The 20,162-nt window shown below is 42.9% G+C and overlaps 1 protein-coding gene across 4 annotated transcripts in view; it reads left to right on the forward strand.

Moving 5' to 3' along the window:
* Positions 1-20,162, forward strand: part of cdh4 (cadherin 4, type 1, R-cadherin (retinal)) — a 232,468-nt gene that overhangs the window by 187,623 nt on the left and 24,683 nt on the right. For all 4 annotated transcript variants that reach the window (XM_085405856.1, XM_085405854.1, XM_085405855.1 and 1 more), the window contains 2 exons: positions 1,521-1,665; positions 12,481-12,653. In XM_085405856.1, the coding sequence (XP_085261982.1) occupies positions 1,521-1,665; positions 12,481-12,653 (318 nt within the window). The remainder of the gene's footprint in view (positions 1-1,520; positions 1,666-12,480; positions 12,654-20,162) is intronic.

Consider the following 20,162-nt stretch of genomic DNA (forward strand, 5'->3'; position numbering starts at 1 on the left):
TGCAAGCAGAAAGGACAGAACACATACAAACGAAAACACAGTGTGACACGAAGACAAAAATACACAGCGGTCGCACATACACACCAGTGCAGTTGAGGCAGCCACACATATCGCAGTCGCACATATCACAGTCACACTTTCACACTGTGCAGTGTTCACAGCTGAAAAAACAGATTGGGCTTGTTTGTTTGTTGGGTCTCCTCTCCATGTTTGTTTGCTGTGCTTCAGCCAATGGAAAACTAGCATCTTGAGGATCATTAAGTGGCTAAAGAGGGCTCTTTTGATTGGCTGTGCACGCCTCCCCAGTGTGTAATCTTCCTGCTCGTCGGCGTCCGTGTTAATGTGTCTAAACATGTGTCTGAATTGGTGTTTGGAATGCTCAAGCAGTTCGGCTAGGGTTCGATGAATCCTTGACAGACAGGCACAAAAGCCGACATGATCGGTGGTGTTTTGGCAAAGGCAGGTGCCGCCATTCAATCTTTCATGTCGCCCCACAATGCATCACGGTTTCCTGTAAATAGGCTGACAGGAAGACCCTCCTCGACTGTGTGCAGACAAAATATTTTGCTGCCAGCGTGTCTGTTTTAGCCAGAATGAGAGCCCTTCTCCATTTAACAAGCCAAGCTGTGATTGATTAACATTTCTGCAGAGGATACGAATGTGTATGCAATTGAATGAGAGTAATGTAAGTCATGGTGAACAGTGCCAGTTTGGTTCCAGGGCTATTACAAAGCTTTGCGTTATATTAGATATCATTAGAGGGGACTGGTGGGGAGAAGAGGGTGTGTAAGAGCAGTGGTGGAGATTACGACATTCCACTGCAGATGATGATTGCTTTTGTCAGTCTTGCCTGTTCAAGCCCCCACACCTCCGCACTGCCTCTTTGTATTTTCATCTCTCATTTGCTTCCACAGGACTCATTCACTCTTCTCTTCTCTTCGTCCCATCTCATTCGCCGTTTTTTTCCCCGCCCCTTCTTTCTTTCCCTCTCTCCTCTCTCTTTCTCTCTTCTCACACTGTGAATTGTCAAGGAACAGCTCATCAGACGGAGACATCCATCCAAATGGATGGCTTTGTCAGAACAAACTGAGACAAACATTCTCCCTGAACAAAAAGAAACCACAGCTTGAGCAGCAACACCTCTCTGATATTTTTCAGGCCTCTGGCTGTGCTAATAACAAAATAGGTGTTGTTTGTGTGTTTGGAACATTTCACTGCTTTGCCCCTGTCTGTGCTGTTGTGGTCCGTGCCAAGGTACCAACAGGATACTCATGCCCTGTTGGCAGACATGAAAAAGAATATTTGCAGATTATATGAAGATGCCAATTAACAAAGTCGAGGAAGCTGTTGGTACTGAGGTTTTTCCTTTCTGCAGAATCTTTGCAGAGTGTCTTATGCATCAATCCAATGCCTCGTTATCAGACTTAGTTGAGCTATATATGGAATATTCATACAACCTTAAATGCTGTACTGAATGCTAATGATATCATTTTTTTTCTTTCACTTGGGCCTTTTTATAGCTGCGTGCACATGCAGTGGACATGAACGGGAACCAGGTGGAGAACCCGATCGACCTGTACATCTATGTGATCGACATGAATGACAACAGACCCGAGTTTCAAAACCAGGTGTATAACGGCTCTGTGGCAGAAGGATCCAAACCAGGTACCAATTATTTCTACTTGTGATGAGATCATGAATCTAATACAGTCTAATGTGAAAATGTAGATTATTCAGCCATAATGTACAAAAAGTTGTCTGCAGTCTTGAGCAACTCATTTTTTAAGCATTAGTTCTCCAGACTTTTTGAAGGTCACATTTTTTCTTTAGACAGTCCTTGTACCTGACCATTTTCACTGGATTTTTCTGCTTGTTTGTTTGTTTATTAGGTCATTTTAAACTGCCATATACATTTTTCTAGCATAAAAAGTCACCTAACTCAAGGAATGAACCTGTGCTGTCTATACACATATCTAGCGACTCAGCAAAGAACCAATTTTAAATTGTTACCTTCAGGCATTTTAGCTTAATTTGTCCCATTTTCTTTAGTTAAATATATGAAAGGATAGATTTAGGTATGCCAAAGACAGCACAGTTTAACATGAAATATTAGTTTTGCAAAGTATTTCCCAAAGAGGTAATAGCTAATAATCTGGGATACTCTGAACTGGTAATGGCGTGTCTGTAAATGATTTGAGGAAACTGGGCAAGTGGAGGACAAACGAAGAAGTGTCAGGCCTAAAAACTGTCAGATGAACAGTATCTGAAGGTCAAGTCCTAAAAAAAACACCTTACACCAGCGGTCCCCATCTTTTTTGCACCACGGAGTGGTTTATGTCCGACAATATTTTTACGGACCAGCCTTTAAGGTGTCACGGATAAATACAACAATATAAAACCAGTACCAGTACCAAAAAAAAGAAGATTTATTCATTACAATGGAGATCTTGTCCAAATTGATGGATTTATGAACACAGAAAAGTACAGTCATATTTTGAGCAACCATGCAATACCATCTGGAAAGCATTTGATTGGCAATAGCTTCAATTTTCATCATGAAAATTATCTCAAACATACTGCCAATGCAGTAAAAGCATACCTGGATAGAAAAACACACAACATGGATTGGCCTCCCCAGAGCCCAGAATACACAGATATAATGTACATAGTTTTGAGTTCAGCGACTTACAAGAAATATATGTCATCATCATGTTGGTGAATCTGTTTAGAAATCATAAGAAAATACTCCTTAGAGATATTAAGAATCAAATCAGTGTCAACTAACATCTCCCCAACAATACAAACAGCTCAATGTTAGAAAACATGACAAAAAGAGTAGCGTACTCGGCTCTGCATTTAGACTTACTTGTTATTACACTCACAGTTGTGATTAGAGAAAATGAAAAAAAGAAAAGGTTTTATTTGTCTGCTTCAACAGTGCAAGGTGTGAGTGCAAAATGTTTGTTACAAAAACAGAAAACAAGATTTAAATATCCTGCCTTCACCTTCAAAGTCTTCACCTTCAGAATTCACCTACCCTGCTTACATGATGCGGCTCCCTCCAGCTTCATCCTTTTCCTAAAGATGAAATACAATTTCCAGAGTCACTGCCTGACACATTGGAGACGATCCAGTCAATGGCACAAATGGTCAGACCTGCACTTCCAGGAAGCAATCCAAGTTTAGCTAGAGTACTGCAGCGCAAACAGTAGCTGGATGGTAGAGGTGGGCGATATAACCTAAAAAATGATATCATCATATTTCACAAAAATTCACAGTAATGATATTTGTGAAATACTGAACATTTCAAGACTGCAGCTTTGATGACAGACTACCTAATACACAGTATGAGTGCATTACTGCAAAGTACCATCAGCAGCATTATAGTGCAATAGCAATGACGCAGCATAAGTCAAATGCAAGCACAAAAATAGCCAAGGTTGTGCATTCCCTGGAAAATTTAAGCAAAACTATAACATAACTGCTGAACACGTGAACAATAACAATAACTAAAGTAACTTCACGTCGTAACGTCTCGGCACAATAAAATTGTCACATAATAAAACTGAAACTGAAAAGTGGACATAAAGTATTTTTTGCTTGAGATGTCAGGTCGAGTTTTTTAACCAGCTGCTTAAAGCCCTCCTTTACCTGCAACCACGTCAGTGATTTCCATCCACTGTTTACTGTTCCTGTCATACGGAGCATTCAAGCGATGCTCCTGTCTCACATCACCAGCTGCTAGCATCTTTTTCTTGCATACCATCATATCATAACTGTGCACCCCTAATACCAATGTGTTATACATACAATCTGTTTTTAGGGGGAGAGTCTGGGAACTCGACTGAACTCTGGTTAAGTAGTTTTAAGTCAACAGCTTTATTTCACTGAACTAATCTAGTTAATGTGCTGATCTGAAAAGGCTGCCTTCAGGCCTTCAGACACAGTATAACAAATACAAAAACTACCTGTAGCGCTAATAACTGTATAACTAATAACCCTAATTTGTCAAAGGATGGGGCAGCTTCACAAATTCTTATTGTTTGACTTGGTGACTGGGGCTGGGTGAGGGGTATAGGTGCTGTAGGGGCTATAAAATACCTGCGAACACAAGTCTGTAATTACTTAATACCCACTTAATACAGCAATCTCAATCACTGCATGGAAAATCATGACTCCACGGCCCTTTTTGTCATCATACTGTGCTCTTCTCAAGATAACTAATGTAGCAGTTCATTGGAAGCTGTGCGGTAGCCATATTTACATTAATTATTACTGAGACTTGCAAAAAAATTTGTTGTTTATGGGCCCTTTTTACATTAGCTTATAAGATCAATGTTTCACCGTGACTCTTGGCTTTTTCTCGTTGGTTTAGACAAGGGCACGTCGGCGAGATATTTATGTTACAGCATCTTGGCTGGATGCATCATTATCAGATTCTGCAGAGCATGGAGAGATGTAGAGCTTCTCTCAGAATCAGGGAACAGAGTTGCGGTCAGTGCGAAGCCAGAGACAAGAGCAGAATGCACAATGTCTCGACTGGAAGAACTCCTGTTTTAACAATCAGACCCTGAGGACCCGTGTTTGTCTTCACAGCGTTCAGATATTGTTCTGCTGCAAGTTTAATCTCAGGGGGATTTGTAAACAATATAGGAACGCATGTTGCGCATGTGTATGTGTTGGACTGTGTGTGTGTGTGCACGTGCACGTGAACGCTGGTTACTCCTCAGTGGAGCGTGGGTCTATATACAGAGCTCCTAATTAGCGAGGGTAACCAGACATTCCAAAAGCTACTTTCTTTGTTTTTCACTCTGATTCTCTCTGTGTAGTTTCAAATGAAAGACTGCAATGACAAAAAGTGTTTGAATTCAATATTGCATTAAGCCGGGCAAAATCTGTGATACCAATTAACAACAAAAACGTTACACTCTGTACAATATAATTGCTCTGCCCTTCATTAAGCAATCACTGCCAAGTAACACTTGTTTGCGGAGCACACACTGTTAGGTGACAAGATGGGCTGTGTGTTTGTTGTTTAAAAAACAGTCATATTTCACGTGGAGGAGCACGGCCCCTTTTTGTTTTCTTTTGTACAGTCATTCGTCTGAAATTTGATGAATTTTAATTAGAAAAATAGACCGCGTGTTGGTGTAATTGCATGTTTAGTCGAAGAAAACAACGATTTATCTTCAGCAGAGGTTCGAGACATACTTTTATACTTTTCTGGTCCATTTAAGCGTTTAATACATCCTCAGCCAGTTAAATCTTTTACAGCCTATTAATAGATCCAGTCTAGGATTCCAGTTAAGTGCTGCAGAGCTTTGCTGAAGTTAGTTTTTATACCCACTATTTCTAATTAGCGAACCTGGCAGACAGTTGAATGTGCAGTCAAGTGCTTTTGAAATATGTATCCTGAGTTTGACTCAAATCTTTTTGGGGATTTTTTTTGTACCCACTGGAATCACTAATACTTTAAATCACTAAATCTTAAGGCAACAAATTAAAATACATACATTTGATAAAATAACTTAAATCTCCAATACAAATAGAAGGTGCTGTGAGTTTAGCAATAGTGTATTTGCACTGGATTTTTCCCTTTTTTCGTTTTCTCACCTCGTCCCACCTGTTTGACCTGTCTTCATTATTTGTGGCACTTCTTCTTGCTTGCCGGTGGATTATATCATGAGGAGATGCACTTTTACATAAACTGACATTTTCAGTGATTAACAAAAAAAAAGACCGTGAAATCTCTCAGGTGTTGCCCAGAGTGACACACTATCTTTCCATGCTGGCAACAGGTGGAGTGAAGCCTGTCACAACACAGCAGCTGACAGGTGCTGCTCTGGGCAGCAGTGCTGCTGTACACAGTATCTCTCAGTATGCCTCGATCTCAGTCTCCCAGTGCACACAGCACATTTAAAAAGCATTAAAAGAATTCCAACACATTTTTCCACAAGTGCAGAAAAGTTATGCTCATATTTCAAAACAATATTGCCACACCAAAAAGAAATGATGTAAGTTTTTATGTGACAGGTTAAGACTAAAAAGCCTGAACTATGAAATAAATGCCAGAAAATTGGCTTATCTTAAACAAATTAAAAAGATATGAGGTGGTTATGGTTAAAAATATCGTACAGTGATGATGTAGAGGTTGGTAACTATGTATCAAATATGATACACTTGGCATTACAGGGTTAAAACTTGACAGCACACTCAACTTTGTGTCCAGAGTCAAGCTGAAGTTTGTCTGTAATTTAAGAACCTGCAGGCATATTTTCTCTCATGTTGATGCTCTGAAGGAGAGTTAGTTTGTATCACCATAATGACAGATGTCTCCACAGCTGAGTCTTTCAATGCTTTGGCCTCATAACAGTTGGGTTTTCAGCGTAAATTCTTTAAACAGCTTAGGTTAAACTGTCTATAAGTGTGCCTTTCGTCTTCAGTATGCACAATAGAAAATGTATGAGGCAGTTCAAATGGTTTTGTAACTCCACCCCTAAAATGCAAAAAATTCACCTGAATGCATCAAGCGCCGGGTGTATCACTTTCAGCATCGACAGATGCAGCTATCAGAGGTTCTCTGAAGCATTACAACACACCCTCATAGCTAGCACTGTGCGAAAGCCATCAAAGAGGAAGTCCTACAGGGAACCGCCCTTATCGCCGTCACCAGATGTTACTGTTAGGTAGAGATCTGATCGCACAACCAGGCAGGATCAGCTCTGAAATCCACACAACTGACACTTTCTGTCACCAGGACCTTGCTCAGCCCCAACAAACCTGTGAGTATTGGAATTAATTTTTTGCAGGTAATCAAGTCTACTCATGCAGTGCTCCATATTCAGCTTATGTCAGCAAGGAATGGATAGAGCTGAGTCTGAATATAAAGGCATCGAGTAAAGCTTGGTGAACCTGCTGCTACTCATGCAGAATACAATAAAAGAAATCCCTGCAAGCCTCCTGTGGCTAAATGCCTATAAGCTCAGGCTGACATGCATATTGAAAAAACAACAACATACATATCAAACGCCAGTGTCATCAAAAAAGGACACTAGAATGGCCTTACACTCCAGAAAATCTCTGAGACTGCAGCATGAGACAGTCCTTACATCGTGTTAAGTGGGCTCAGATAAAGATTTGTCATGATGGCGTGACTTCTTCAGAAAGCTCTTGTGTTCTGAGGCTGCGGCATACTCAGAACATCTGCCCTGTGATGTTCTGTCCTTCTGCGTCCCTCCCCCGTCTCCCTGACTCTGACAGCAAGTTGTTCCCTTTTATGGACCCTCTTTCTCAAAAAGGACTACTGAAATGAGAGAGGAACATCAAAAACCAGCAGCAGAGTGCCTTCTCTCACAGTCGATTTACCCTCCCGTGAGGGAGGGGATGGGGGGGGGGGGGCTGGATTCCCCCCCAACGAGATTTAAGAGAACTTCCCTCTTAAATCTCTGTATCTGGGTGGGGGATGATTAGAAACTGGCATAGGAGCAGGGAGATGTGGTGATGGAGGTAAATAACAGTGCTGGGGCTCAGTGGTGTTTCAGTCAAGTTTGGGGTGTGTATCACACTGTGTTCCCTACTGGCAACAGGCGGAGGTTTACAGTGCCACTCCAGAGAATACATCAGGGTCACGTGAATTTTTATTGACACAGAGGTCCTGCGGTTAGCACTTCCGCCTTAAAAAAAAGGACAGTTTGTGTCACATAGCGTTTTATTTGTTTTACCAGTTTGTTCTTACAGGGCAGGAATGTGTAGTAGAGATTCAATTTTAACTTCAGAAACTAGCTATGGGTAAAAAAAATTCTTCTAAAATCATTTTGTACTTGAACACAAGAAACATGTTTCAGCCTCTCAGCCAGACTAATAAACATTCTCCTAAAACCTCAAATTTCCTTGGTGTTCTTTTGTAATATTGCAGCCGTCAGCTTTCGGCTGCTTCTCTGATATGTTATGTTTTCCAACCAGGTGGGATGGCCGCTGGCTTCAAATAGTGTGATGCTCCTGAGCCTAAAGCAGATTCTTAAACATATTGTTGGTCTTTTCTCTTTCAAGTCAAAATCTCCGCTGTAATTTAATCGACCGCACAGCTCTCTGACATTCAGGGCGTGCATGCATCTGCAATCTGTTACCCATAAACCATCTCTTATGTGTGTTTGCAGTGAATAAAAAGCCTTCAGAGTCACAAGAGGTGCTTTCAGTTTTTAAATTACAGCTTTGTTTATTTTGACTTGTAATGAAATGTATTGCAGTTTGTAAAGATTAATGACGTGTGAGCAGCAGCTCTTATAACGCTTTGTCAAAGACTACTTGACCTTTAACCAGAATGGATCAAGCTGAGAAAGTGCTGGCTCTCTTACACTCGTGCCAAGAACTGTAACACAAGCCCGATTGAATCGAAACATTTTAACTTGAAGCAGAGGCTCAGTACATACAAATCAGTCCAGATATCTGGCAGGAAGGTATGCAAAAACACAGACGCACACAATGGGAAAAGGCAGAGTCAAAAAAACCCACTAGTAACTAGGTCAAATTACCTCCTGGAGAACACAAGGCTGAAACACTTGACACAAAGGTACTGAGACTGGCACCGAGCGAGGGGAACGTAAAGGGCCCTTTTCAGTACGCTAACACATCTCCTCTCTTTACTCACTTGCATCTCTTCCTCGCGTTTTAGCTAATCCCAGCAAGGATGAGAGAGAGGTGCAAGAAGGAGATGCAAAGAGAAGCGATAACACTGCCAGATGAGAAATTCTTTGTTTCCATACTGCTGATCTTAAATGACATCGCTTATTAATGTCATGCTGCACAGCCGGATCACCTGTCACAGTGACTGGTACAAGTAACCACAGAGCTCTCTACAAAATGCAATAATTCTTTACTCATTAGATATTAAGTTGAATAACTGTGACTTATTATTAATAGTAATGTAACAAATTAATGTGTGGATAAGTAATAATTTCTTTCAACTTCCTAATTGCATTGTTGTTACGTAAGGATAAACTGTGCCTGTGTAAGATTTGTCACACACACAATAGCTTTGAGCTGTGATCTGTGTATCCTTGTACACTACAAAGTAAGAAATAAAGTGAAAGCAATATATAAATACAGTCTCTGGCCTCATGTGGAGGTGTGTGGCATTGATGTAAGATTTCCACAAAAGTAGTGTCCTCGCTTTCTTTTGCAGGACCTCATCTTGGCTCGCGGTCTCGCTCCCTGATTCCTTGTGTAAAGACTTGCACGATCCCTGATGGTGAGGGAGATGATGACAGGACATAATTTCTTAAAGCTCTGGTAGAGTGTGAGAGGAGAGTGACACAGGAGGTGACAGCACCAGCAGGAAACATGGTGACAGGATGAGATGGCAGGTGTAAACAATTAGAAAATAATAATTAGCACCTAAAAGCAAGAAAAACCAAACCTTAAACAGCAGAGTGGGATGGAACAGGATCCCACAGCTCCCACTTTTACCCACCTGTGTTTTAAACACCCAGCTTTCTCACAGTACCAGTTTATATAAACCCGATGACATCATCTTGCTCTGCTAGAGAGAAAAAAAATATGCAACTGTTTTTGTGGGTTAAGTAGTTCTCACAATGACAGGTTAACTGATCTCCATGTGTAAAATCAGTTTGGTGCTCCTCTTGAGAGCCAGCTAATGCAGCCGTTATTAGTACACATGATTCAGCCAGGACACTTTTGGAGCTATCCAAGCTTTGAAAGTACTCTTACTGACATCTCACCAGTGTGCATTCAGCGAATGAATCTGACTGTTTTTGCAGCTGGATCCCTGGACGCCTGAAATAACTTCCCTCCACTTTGCTATTCTCTTGCTCGCCTGCATAATGAGCAGCCTTTGCTGCCTGTCCTTCGAGCACAGGCTTCTGCCTTTGTGGTCCTGGATGAAAGTCGAAAGGAATAGATCAGCAGACACGGCTGATGTGCTGTGACAAAGAAAATATTTTTGAATGGTTCAAATGGTTGGACTGAATTCCCCGTTTCCTCAAAGTGTTGTGGACACCATTAGAGGCTCTTGTGTGAAAACTCCCAGCCCTGCTCATCACTCCCGCCAAGATTCACCAGGCTTAAGGCTTCTCTCTTACCTTCCTTACCTCTCAACCTCTATTTCTCCTTCTGGCTCTCTGCCTGCACTGCCCGTACTGTACTGTACAGCAGCCACTCTTTGCTGCTGAAACGAAACCTCTATCTTCCCTCCACTGATTAGAATTATTATCCTCTTGTATCGTCCATCCCCTGCCCTCTCGCTCCCCGACTTCCCCTTTATTTTTTTCTTTTAGTGGTCTTTACAAACTCTCTCACCACTATGCTCCTCTTTTATTTCGTTTTATGCCCTGCAGTTTCCACCTTTCCTGCCTGTCTTTGTGTGCACCTCGCCAGTCCTGCTATTTCTGTCCATCTCTATCCTCCTTTTCCCTTTTTCTTTTCTTTTTTTTTAAACTCCGTCTTCTCTCTAATTGGAAGTCGGCTGTTGACTCGGACTGATTAATGTTTAGGCAGCAGATAGACCTCACCAGTGATCTCTGGTCACGTGATTGGAATGGCCAACTATATATAGCTGCCTGCTACCAAATTTTCAGGTCCAACGATTTTAGCAGGAAGGCAATTAGGATTTGGTATTAGTGTTCAAATTAAATTGGAATTAAGCAGGCTCAGAGTTTAACCCTTTCAGCCATAGCCTTTCCTTTTTTGGTTCTGAAAGCCAGCAATCATCATATGACTAAATGAAAGCTTCATGTGTGAACATGTGATTTCTCTGGTCCTGTTCTTGTGTGGAAGACTTCAGAGGCTGATTATATACCGATGCCCCTCGGTGGAATATCGCTCATTGTTTCCTCTTTCCTGTCTTTCTGCGGCCTCTCTTCTTTTCCTTGCTGTTCGACGTGACAAATCCTGCTTTGAAAATTAATGAAGTTTGAAATAGAAATCGAGGCTACAATTATCCCGTCCATGCACGGTGTCACAGGAATGATGGTGCCATCTAGACCCAATTACAGGAATGGAGACACCTGTAACGGCTCAGACCCACAGGGGACCGCTGAATCTGCCACCGATCCGGCGGCTTCCCAGCTTCAGCTGAAACATTTAAATTTATGCTTTGGAAAGAGTCCACGTCAAGCTTGGTGTTTCTACTTCTGCTTTAGAACATACATGACACGTGACCAGTTTGATTCACTTTTGATATGACAGTTGAACATTTGTGATTAAGTGCCTGCTCAGCACGGCACCGACCACCCACCACCAAACCCACTGAGGTAAGATTAGTCGCTAAGCTACTTTTTTGATCCCCCTCACATGAAAGCAGTGGCATGTTTTTAAAAGAATCTAAATGAATATTAAGTCAATAAATTAGGCCGCGTGCATCACGCCAAACGCATCACCACTCTTCCTTCATTTCTTTTAACGCTTCAGCTCCTTTGTCCTTGTCCTCCTCGCTTTGTGTTTTCCACTACTTACACGCTCTTCTCATTTAACCATGTTTGTGTTTCAGCCATCTCTTCTCTCTGCTTTCCTCCTCCTGCAAGCTGACAGCCTTTTTTTTTCTCTCTCAGCGGCAGCAGCAACGGCAGCAGCAGCAGCAGCCTGTAAATGGCTGCCTGATGGAAAGTGACATTTTCACAGAACCCTGAGAGGGAGGCGAGGTGATCTCTCCTCTTTCCAGCACCAAGTGCTCCTAATTGCCTGGTCACATTTGTGAGCCCAGCTGACAAACTCGTGCAAATCAATAATTCTGCTCGGGGAAGATGCAGGGACACAGGGCCTCTCACCCTGAAACATGCTGAGAGGACACAAACACGCACATGCATACTAATGCATACATGTGCCTGGAAGGAACTGTGGGCTCATACACACCCTTCCTGCACACATCCTCGTGAGCACTCCCTCTGCCTCTCTACCTCTGTGCTGTCTGGCTTAAATGGCAGTGTTTATCTGTGATTCTAAGACAAATAGGGAGAGTGTATTGAAGCATTAAGGGCAGCGACAGCACTGCCGAAGGCTGAAATAATGGATGGTGGAAGTAGCAGAAGACCCGGTGCTCATTACTAAATGGACTCTGCAGAGGTGGAAACTTTGCCCCGCTAGTTTGAAATATATAGACCACCAAACAGCGCAGCTTTAAAATGGGAGCTTATTTAACAGGTTTTGTTTGTGTGTTTGTGCTGTGCTCTGTAATAGCTCTGACTCTAAAAGATGTTTGCCAAAGAACAGTACGCCACAGCAATTTGGAAAGTCTTGATTGACTTGTTTCAAGTTTTTGTGTCTTCTGAGTCTTCACACGCCCGACTTCCTTCTCTTTGATACTTCAGAAAAAATCTTTAACAAACAAAGGCACTTGAAAAGCCCTTTTTTTAAAAATTTTATTTTAATGTATGCCTGCTTACTTTTTCTTTTTCCCAGCCTGACCTCTTCTAGTCAAGCCAGCATAACGCGTATATCCGCTACAGTTTTGAATCTTTCTCTCCGCAGGCTCGTCTGTGATGCAGGTTACCGCCACAGACTCGGACGACTCCACCACAGCGAACGGCATGGTGCGCTACCGCATCCTCTCCCAGAGCCCCCACAGCCCCATCCCCAACATGTTCACCATCAACAGTGAGACTGGAGACATTGTTACGGTGGCAGCCGGCCTGGACAGAGAGGTCAGTGTAAGCTGTGCGTTCTGTGCTCCCGTTACTTACATCGAGGATTCACTCTGCATCTCATTTGTGTCCACGCAATAAAACAATTATGAAGGTTCGGTTATGTTATCCATGTTTAGTCACATTCTTATATACTACTAAAGAATAAAATGTTGTTACTTTATCTGTTTTTCTACCTAATTTTCTGTGTGTTCATCAAAAACAGTCCCAGAACAGTGATGGGCCTCGAAATTAGACCATCACTACTTATTACAGCAACATAATAAAGATTCAGCATTCGCGAGCACACGAGGTGCCCACTGGGGTGCATGTAATGTAAAGTTTATCATCAGAGTGTGTACACAGTGCTCTGTGCGGATGTCCTTTTGCCCTCCACTTTGTTGTGGCAGGCAGCCATTATATTACAAGGGCACCGACTGTGTGTGCTTCCTCCAGCACATTGCAGCACATTAAAAAATAGCGCAATAAGAAAGGCAACCATCCCCTCCTGTCTGTGTGCATTTTTGTAAGGCAGTATAATCCCATCCCCAACTTTTAATGGCATTTAGTGTGTGATCTAGACTCAGTCCACATAGCAAGGTAAGCGGCTTTGTTGTTTAATGCAGGCCTAGGCGAGACCTACGTTATCCCATTTTGCCAATTGTTTAATCCAGATTTGCACAAGTTCATACTAGACTTTACTAGTTGTTTAACAGTTGCTTAACTTTTACAATGAGCTTCCTTGACTTCTATATGCATACTATGCTTTTTTTCTGAAACAAACAAATGTATAAAGACCCGAATAAATAAATCCACCTGCAAATTCCCAAAATCTAATTTTAATCGCAGATTATAACAAAGCCTTTAAAAAAAACCAAAAACAAGTCAGCCGCATTCCCCCTTTCACAAATGTCAAACCGAGCACAAAATTACCTCATTAATTTTGATTCATTTGCATGTCTGCTTATTGTGTGTAAATAAAAATGACCGGCAAGTATCTCAGCACGCAGAGCAGGGCAGGCATAATGGGCGCGTAAATCCAGCACCTCTCTGCTGACGAGGTCGCAGGAGTGTTCTTTTCATTGCCTTCGTTTGCCTCATCCGCTGTTGCCGTGTCTGTTGCTCGCTGTGGTACTTTGCCAACCCACACACCACCGAAACCACAGCGCTATCCTCCATCTTATCCTGCTAATGAGAAAGGTCACCGGGGGTGAACTTTTGTTTTTCCCAACACCGGGTTACTATGGGCAGCCACGTTTTATCAGGCGTTTCGTGTTGCAGACACTGTCTCAAACACAAATGCTCAAACCTATCCCCTACACCGGTGCTAAAAATCGGCAAAAACATTCAAATTCATATGCCTTCATTATGGGGGATAATCTCATCCCCATAACTTAGTTGGCTGATTTTATTGCCGGCATAAAAGCACCACTGAGTGTGTCTCATAATGTTTATATTCTGAGAAATCCCACCGGTCCCGCTCAGCGCTAAACCTGGCCAGCCAATACATTGAGAATGAAAAACAGGATTTTACCAGCAGTATAGCAAGCGTATTTAGAGAATAATTATGGCTAAAATATCAAGAACAGAAGCAGGTTTTGATAACAGAAGAGACAATACATCAATGCTTCTTCCTTATCCAATTTTTATATGGAGCTGGCATGGCATGATAGCGTGGCACATTTGTGGGACAATATAAATGAGTCTAGTGAATGCGGGCCAGGTCTGTGTCCCTGTTTCCAACTTGGCCCAGGCTGCGGCAGTAGCAGCTGATGTGAGTGAGGGAAAGCTCATTAATCTGGACACATCAAGCCAGGCACAGTCCCACCTGCCTGTGATCCTCCCACAAAAAACTAGGACACACCTGGGAGTTCACCCACCTGCTGTCAAGGTCATCAACACAAACAAGCACAGACACATGGGCACACGCGCGCATACACCCGTGTCGTAAATAGGCAATGCCGCTCATACCGAGTAAGGAGGAGCAGCGAAAGCAGAAGAATGAGATCCCAGGTGTTGCACAGGGGGGTCTGAGCAACCAGTGTGGTATAGGCACCTGATGTTATGCAGAGTCATGGGCATTCATACTACTTGTATTGACAGTGAATAAACAGTTTGCGCAGCGCATATCCCCGCCCATTTCTCATTCTCATTTCTCGCGCTTTAACTAATCTTCTTCCCTGGTTCTGGCATCTAATTAGGATATTCATGTGCTAATTAAAAGGTGAAGCGGCGGCTCGTGTTGAGGAGAACGGGAGGTTAGCTCGGTATCACCTGCCTCTGACACCGCTTTACTCCAATTATTCTGCCTCACTCACAACAACCCTTAACCCTCCACACACTCCTGCCCACAGGCTCATGAGCTAAATATAAATACAGTAAGCACAAATGTTTTTATGCCATCGTCCACTGAGTTTAAGGCACTTGCAGTTTCGTACATGCATGCTGTTCTAAAAAAAAATATGAATGAAGAAACAGTCTTCTAATGAAGTGCAGCTCAGATGCAGCAGGTAGCAGAGTGGGCCATTTCAGAGTGCCACAGCTGGCACGGACACTCTCCCTTTGCGCCCTCTCCCCGTGGCTTCAGTTCCTCTGGCAGGCGTAGCTGTTTCCTTTCATTACCCCAGGCTGTCTCAGTCTCCCATGAGCCCTGGGTTGGAACAGTCTGGTGTGGCATGGTGCTGAGTTGCCAGATGCCAGCTCAACATTGGACCGTCTCAACGTCGATTAGGACATCGCCTGGACTGCCTCAAGGACATGAGTGCCCACAGCCTGGCTCCATTAGGATCTGCAAAGCCCAACTGGGGATGTAGGCTGAGAACTGGCATCCGATATAGTCCCGCAGCTTTATCGCCTCTGAGTTGCTGAGTTATGTTAATTCACCTTCTTGCTCTGGAGCTCCAGAAAGTGAAGCCATCGGAGGATTGTGAGCTGGATGCTGAATGAAAAGTATTGATGCCTGTAGGGAGATGTTGACAGTTTGTAGTCAACATTCAATCAAGAACAGGTCCGCTCACTATCTGCTTTATTATGTGGAGCAACACGGTGCTGAACTGGGCCACATTTGTCAATTCTTTGCTTCTCTAGTCTTCTGTCAGGACTTGTCGTGTCTTGGTAATTTTATTAGAGATAAATCTCTAAATCTCACTGGCCTACACATCTGTACAATATAGCTCACATTACCCCAAAAAGTCAGGTTGTAAGCAGACAGAAAAGGCGTTTGAGAGAAATAGAAATGCAGTTTCTCTGTTTCCATATAATGCTGCAATTGGTAGAAGAGGACTAGAGAGACTGAGAAGCATCCCAGCGCATATTAACACATTATAAGGAATTCCAATAATTGCCCCATGAAAGTATGATTTGAGAGAGGAAAAGCCCAAAGGCCTCACATCTTAAAGTCTGTGCATAATATCTTTAGCTAAACCTGTACTAAATAATACGTTTAGTTGATGTCAACAATATCCTGCACACCACAATGTTTCTGTATTTCCCGGCCGTAGATTTTCCTGATTTATTGGAGAGCCAAATATTCTCACATCCGTTCTTGTTGAATCAATAAACAGTCTCAATATCCGAAAGACTAGACTCAGGTGAAAGGTGTTTGCCCAGTACAAACTGGGAAGTGTTGCTCTCTTTTTCAGACTGCCTGTTAGGACGCCATTTAGGTCCAGACTGAGATATCTTGACAACTGCTAGATGGATTGTTGTGAAGTCTTTTTAATATCCATTGTCTCCTGGGATAACTGACTTTGGTGATCCCTTGACATTTTCTCTGGCATTGCCAGCAGCTCAGAGTTTTCTCTCATGTAATGAAATATCTCAAGCTCCGTCAGATGGATTTGCACACTACAGACGTTGATGCTTCCTAGATGATGTGTCCCGAGGATTTTGATGACTTTTTCTTTTTCCTTCTCTTGAAGGTAAATTTGAGTTGCATGTATGGCGTGCTCCTCACTGATATTTTCACTGGGGGTGCATCGCTGCCTGTGCCGATCACAGGTATAAGTGTGTAGCTAAACACCTAAGGCGAACTGAAAGTGATATGCAAATCCGATTTTGCAAAGTTTGCACTGAATTCTCACATTCGGCTACGAGCCTTGATGTTGACACACAGCTTTGTTCAGCTAAACAAGCACTCTCTCAGCACACAAACACACCTAAGTCAAGCTGCCCTGTTTGCACAAAGAGGTGATTAGAGACAAACCTAAACAGTATAAATAATCAAAACACAAGATATAAGCATGGAAATAAGATTAAAAAGAGCCGTAAATATGACATTTCCACCAAACTTTTTTTATATGTTTATAACATGTTGGAGCCAAAAATTTTGCAATAGCACGTGCATCATGTTCCTGTTTGTTTAACTGATTTCCTGTGCAACCCAACTCACGGAACCTCTTGCTCAGTATCTCTGTTTTAGTCTGGCAGATTGTTATATTTGTGACTCAGAGCATTTGCGCTGATTGCGTAAATGTGGAGGCATATCTAATCAAGTAGCTTTAGAGATTGTATCCCACATGTACCAACATGTACCTGAGTCAGTGTTGCACTGTGTGCTGCTGACAGTGAGTCTCAGCTGGCTTGTGTCTTCAAACCAGTGTTGAGCCGTTCCTGTCCTTACACCAACCCGAGGGACCTCCATGTGAGTGAGGAAGAGAGAATAAGATGCATGTTTTTTGGTACTAACAGGGGAAAAATGTAAAAATGGAGAGTAGCTGTGTGGACTGCGAGTTTCCGCACGTCTACTTGTAACTATAGATTTCTCTGATTTTCAGCGGCATCGGTGTAAGAGAAGTGAACTGGAGCAAATTGAACTGAACCCAACTAAAATCTAATGAAATGGAATCGAACAGCATCAAATCAAATTGTGTAAATTTAATTGATGTCAGCTGGACTGAGTGGAAACTGTAATGGGGTTCAGTGACACTGAGGGGGTTGCTGAGGTGGTCGCTGGGAGAGAGTAGTCAAAGGACGACAGAAGCTGGTTTTCGCAGTTTTAGGCGTGTACTGGGCCATTTGAGACAGATTGTAAGTGACAAGCTAATGACCCTGGCCACTGGGAGCCCGGTAAGCCAGAACACAATCTGCAAACGACGCATTTACAAAAGCAAGTCCTTTACTCATCTGGTTGCGGTCTCTTTACCCTCTTTAAGTGTGCCTTCACAGCATGTCTGAGTGAAACTGCACGCTCAGATCAGGGACAGTTCGCTACTGCGTGTGTGTTGCTAGAGGAGCACTCCTCTCCACTTGCCTTCCCAGTTCTGACCAGGATTTTCCTCGACTTTGTTCTTGCTAAGATTGCCCCACTGGACCATTTGCCTCCTAAGAGCCGCCAGCTTTTTCCACTTGTCCTGATGGCTGCCTGGCTTGATATGTTGAGTAGCTAACATTGATAGCCTGAAGCCATTGCTTTCCTCAAGCTCCGATATAGTAAACTTACCTAATTTGGTCCCTGTGAAAAAAGGGATTGAGTGTTGTTGTTGTTGGCGGAGCTCTGTGTGCAGGTGTTTCTGTGACCTCTGATGGTTTTAAGCTTTTGCAGATTAAGTCAGTGACACTCGAGAACAGCAAGGAAGTCTGGACTGTTGCTGCTGGTCAAGCTGTACTTCCTGCCAGTGTTGGACTCTAATCTAACAGAGAGATTTTCTGTTCAGTGCTTCCATAGGACTCATTAGAGAGCCTTTTACTGTTTTTTTTGGGTAGCCACTGCCACTTTTGGACAGCAGAAAACGCTTGGCTGTGTGCGCGTGACTACGTGTGTGTGTGTGTGTGTGTGTGTGTGTGTGTGTGTGTGTGTGTGTGTGTGTGTGTGTGTGTGTGTGTGTGTGTGTACGCCCAGCGTGTAAGTGTCTGAGTGTCCCACCTGTTCCCACTCACTGGAACGTTAGCGGATGTGGACAGATGAGGATGTGCGCGCTAGCAGGGCCATAAACCCACAGCTACTCTCAGATGAGTGATATAACCCTGCAGGATAGAGTGCATCAGCATCATCCGCTACTGTCTGAGAGCTCCACCTGCTGGCTCAGGTCCAGGCTTTTTTTTTCTTCACCTGACCAAGAAAGAACCGTCCATCAAAGCTTAAGCCTATTAGCTTCCTGCAGCCATCTGGTGCTATTTCTAGACTGATGTATGTGACCGGATCTAAATGAGTCTGCAGAGAGACACATTCATTGGATGCTCTATTTACTGAAGCTCTGTATGAGGGGAGATGGTATTGATATTTCATTATGAGTCTAATAAAGGGCAGCCAGTATTGAGTTTTCATTAATAGGCTTGGTTTGGTGCAGATTAACATGTCTGTGCACTTCATAATGACTTGGAGGGATGCTAAATGACTCCAGCTGGCTGTTTTAACGGGTCTGAATGCTTTGATCTAAAAATCAACTGCATCCTTCACTATTGAAAAAAGAAAGAGTGGGAGGGAGAGAAGGCAATGTAGAGATATAGTGTGAGATTCTGGCAGAGATGCAGGGACAGAAAAAAATACACCAATCTAAGATAGCAAAAAAAGATAGGAGGAGATCAAAAGAAGTAGGGAGTGTGCATTAACAAAGAACACACAATAAACCGGGGTGGGGAGGACATGAGTCAAAGAAATTAAAAAGTAAAGAAACTGCTTTCTAAGCAGAAATCTGTAACTGCATTATCTATAGCTACACGGCCTCTGGCTCGGTTTGTTCTTGTTCCCTCAAAGAGTCTGTCATAAGTGCCACTGGCCATCAAATTGCTAGAACTTGTTTCCTCAGCACATATTGTAAAGGTAGCATAGCAACAAATGAACATTAGAGCACTGGTAGAACTCATTCTGGATCTTCAGCAACACAGCAGGCCCTGTGAAACGAACAGTGCCCTGTCCTTGACGTTCATTCCTCCCACAATGGAGGCCTGAGCCAAGTGGATTCATAAAAAGGGAAAGAGACTGCAAAGCCACAACGCAGAGAGGCTTATATGCTGTCAGGGTGGAATCACACTCACACAGAGACCTCTTTCCAGTGCTGAGTCTAGGGACAGTCTGAACTTTCAGCACCATGGACAGTGTCGCTGCAGTGTGGATGTATTCTCTCTGCGGGGTTTTTTTTGTATCTAAAGAAAGCTTCGTGTTTTCTTTTTGTTTTCCTGGTCATTGCACTGTACTGTAGCAGTCTTTACCGCGGTGCACTCTAGGGTGACACCCGCTCGCACGAAATAAGGCCCATTCACCTTCTGGTATTATCCAAAGCACCGTGGTGCATCTTAAAGTGGCAGCACCACCATTAAAATGAGTGATGATCCAACTCCATTCTCTCAGCAGAAAGCCAAGACTTTTAGTCAGTAATGGATGGGCCTTTTAACAACGCATTGCTCCCTTTCTGCAACTTTGTGTGTTTTGTTTGTGCATGTGTGCTACTCGCTATCTGGTATCGAGCAGGTAAAGTCTTTGAGCAGACTCCAGCTACTCAGTTGTTCCAGTAGTTGGTCAGCAGTAAATGAATAAATGTTTACAGCTGACCAACTACTGTAAATAAAAAAAATTTAAAAAAAATAGTTGGG

The sequence above is a fragment of the Rhamphochromis longiceps genome, linkage group LG5 (genome assembly GCF_057381845.1).
Source record: "Rhamphochromis longiceps isolate RC_006_pf linkage group LG5, R_longiceps_female_GT1.1, whole genome shotgun sequence".
NCBI lineage: Eukaryota > Metazoa > Chordata > Actinopteri > Cichliformes > Cichlidae > Rhamphochromis > Rhamphochromis longiceps.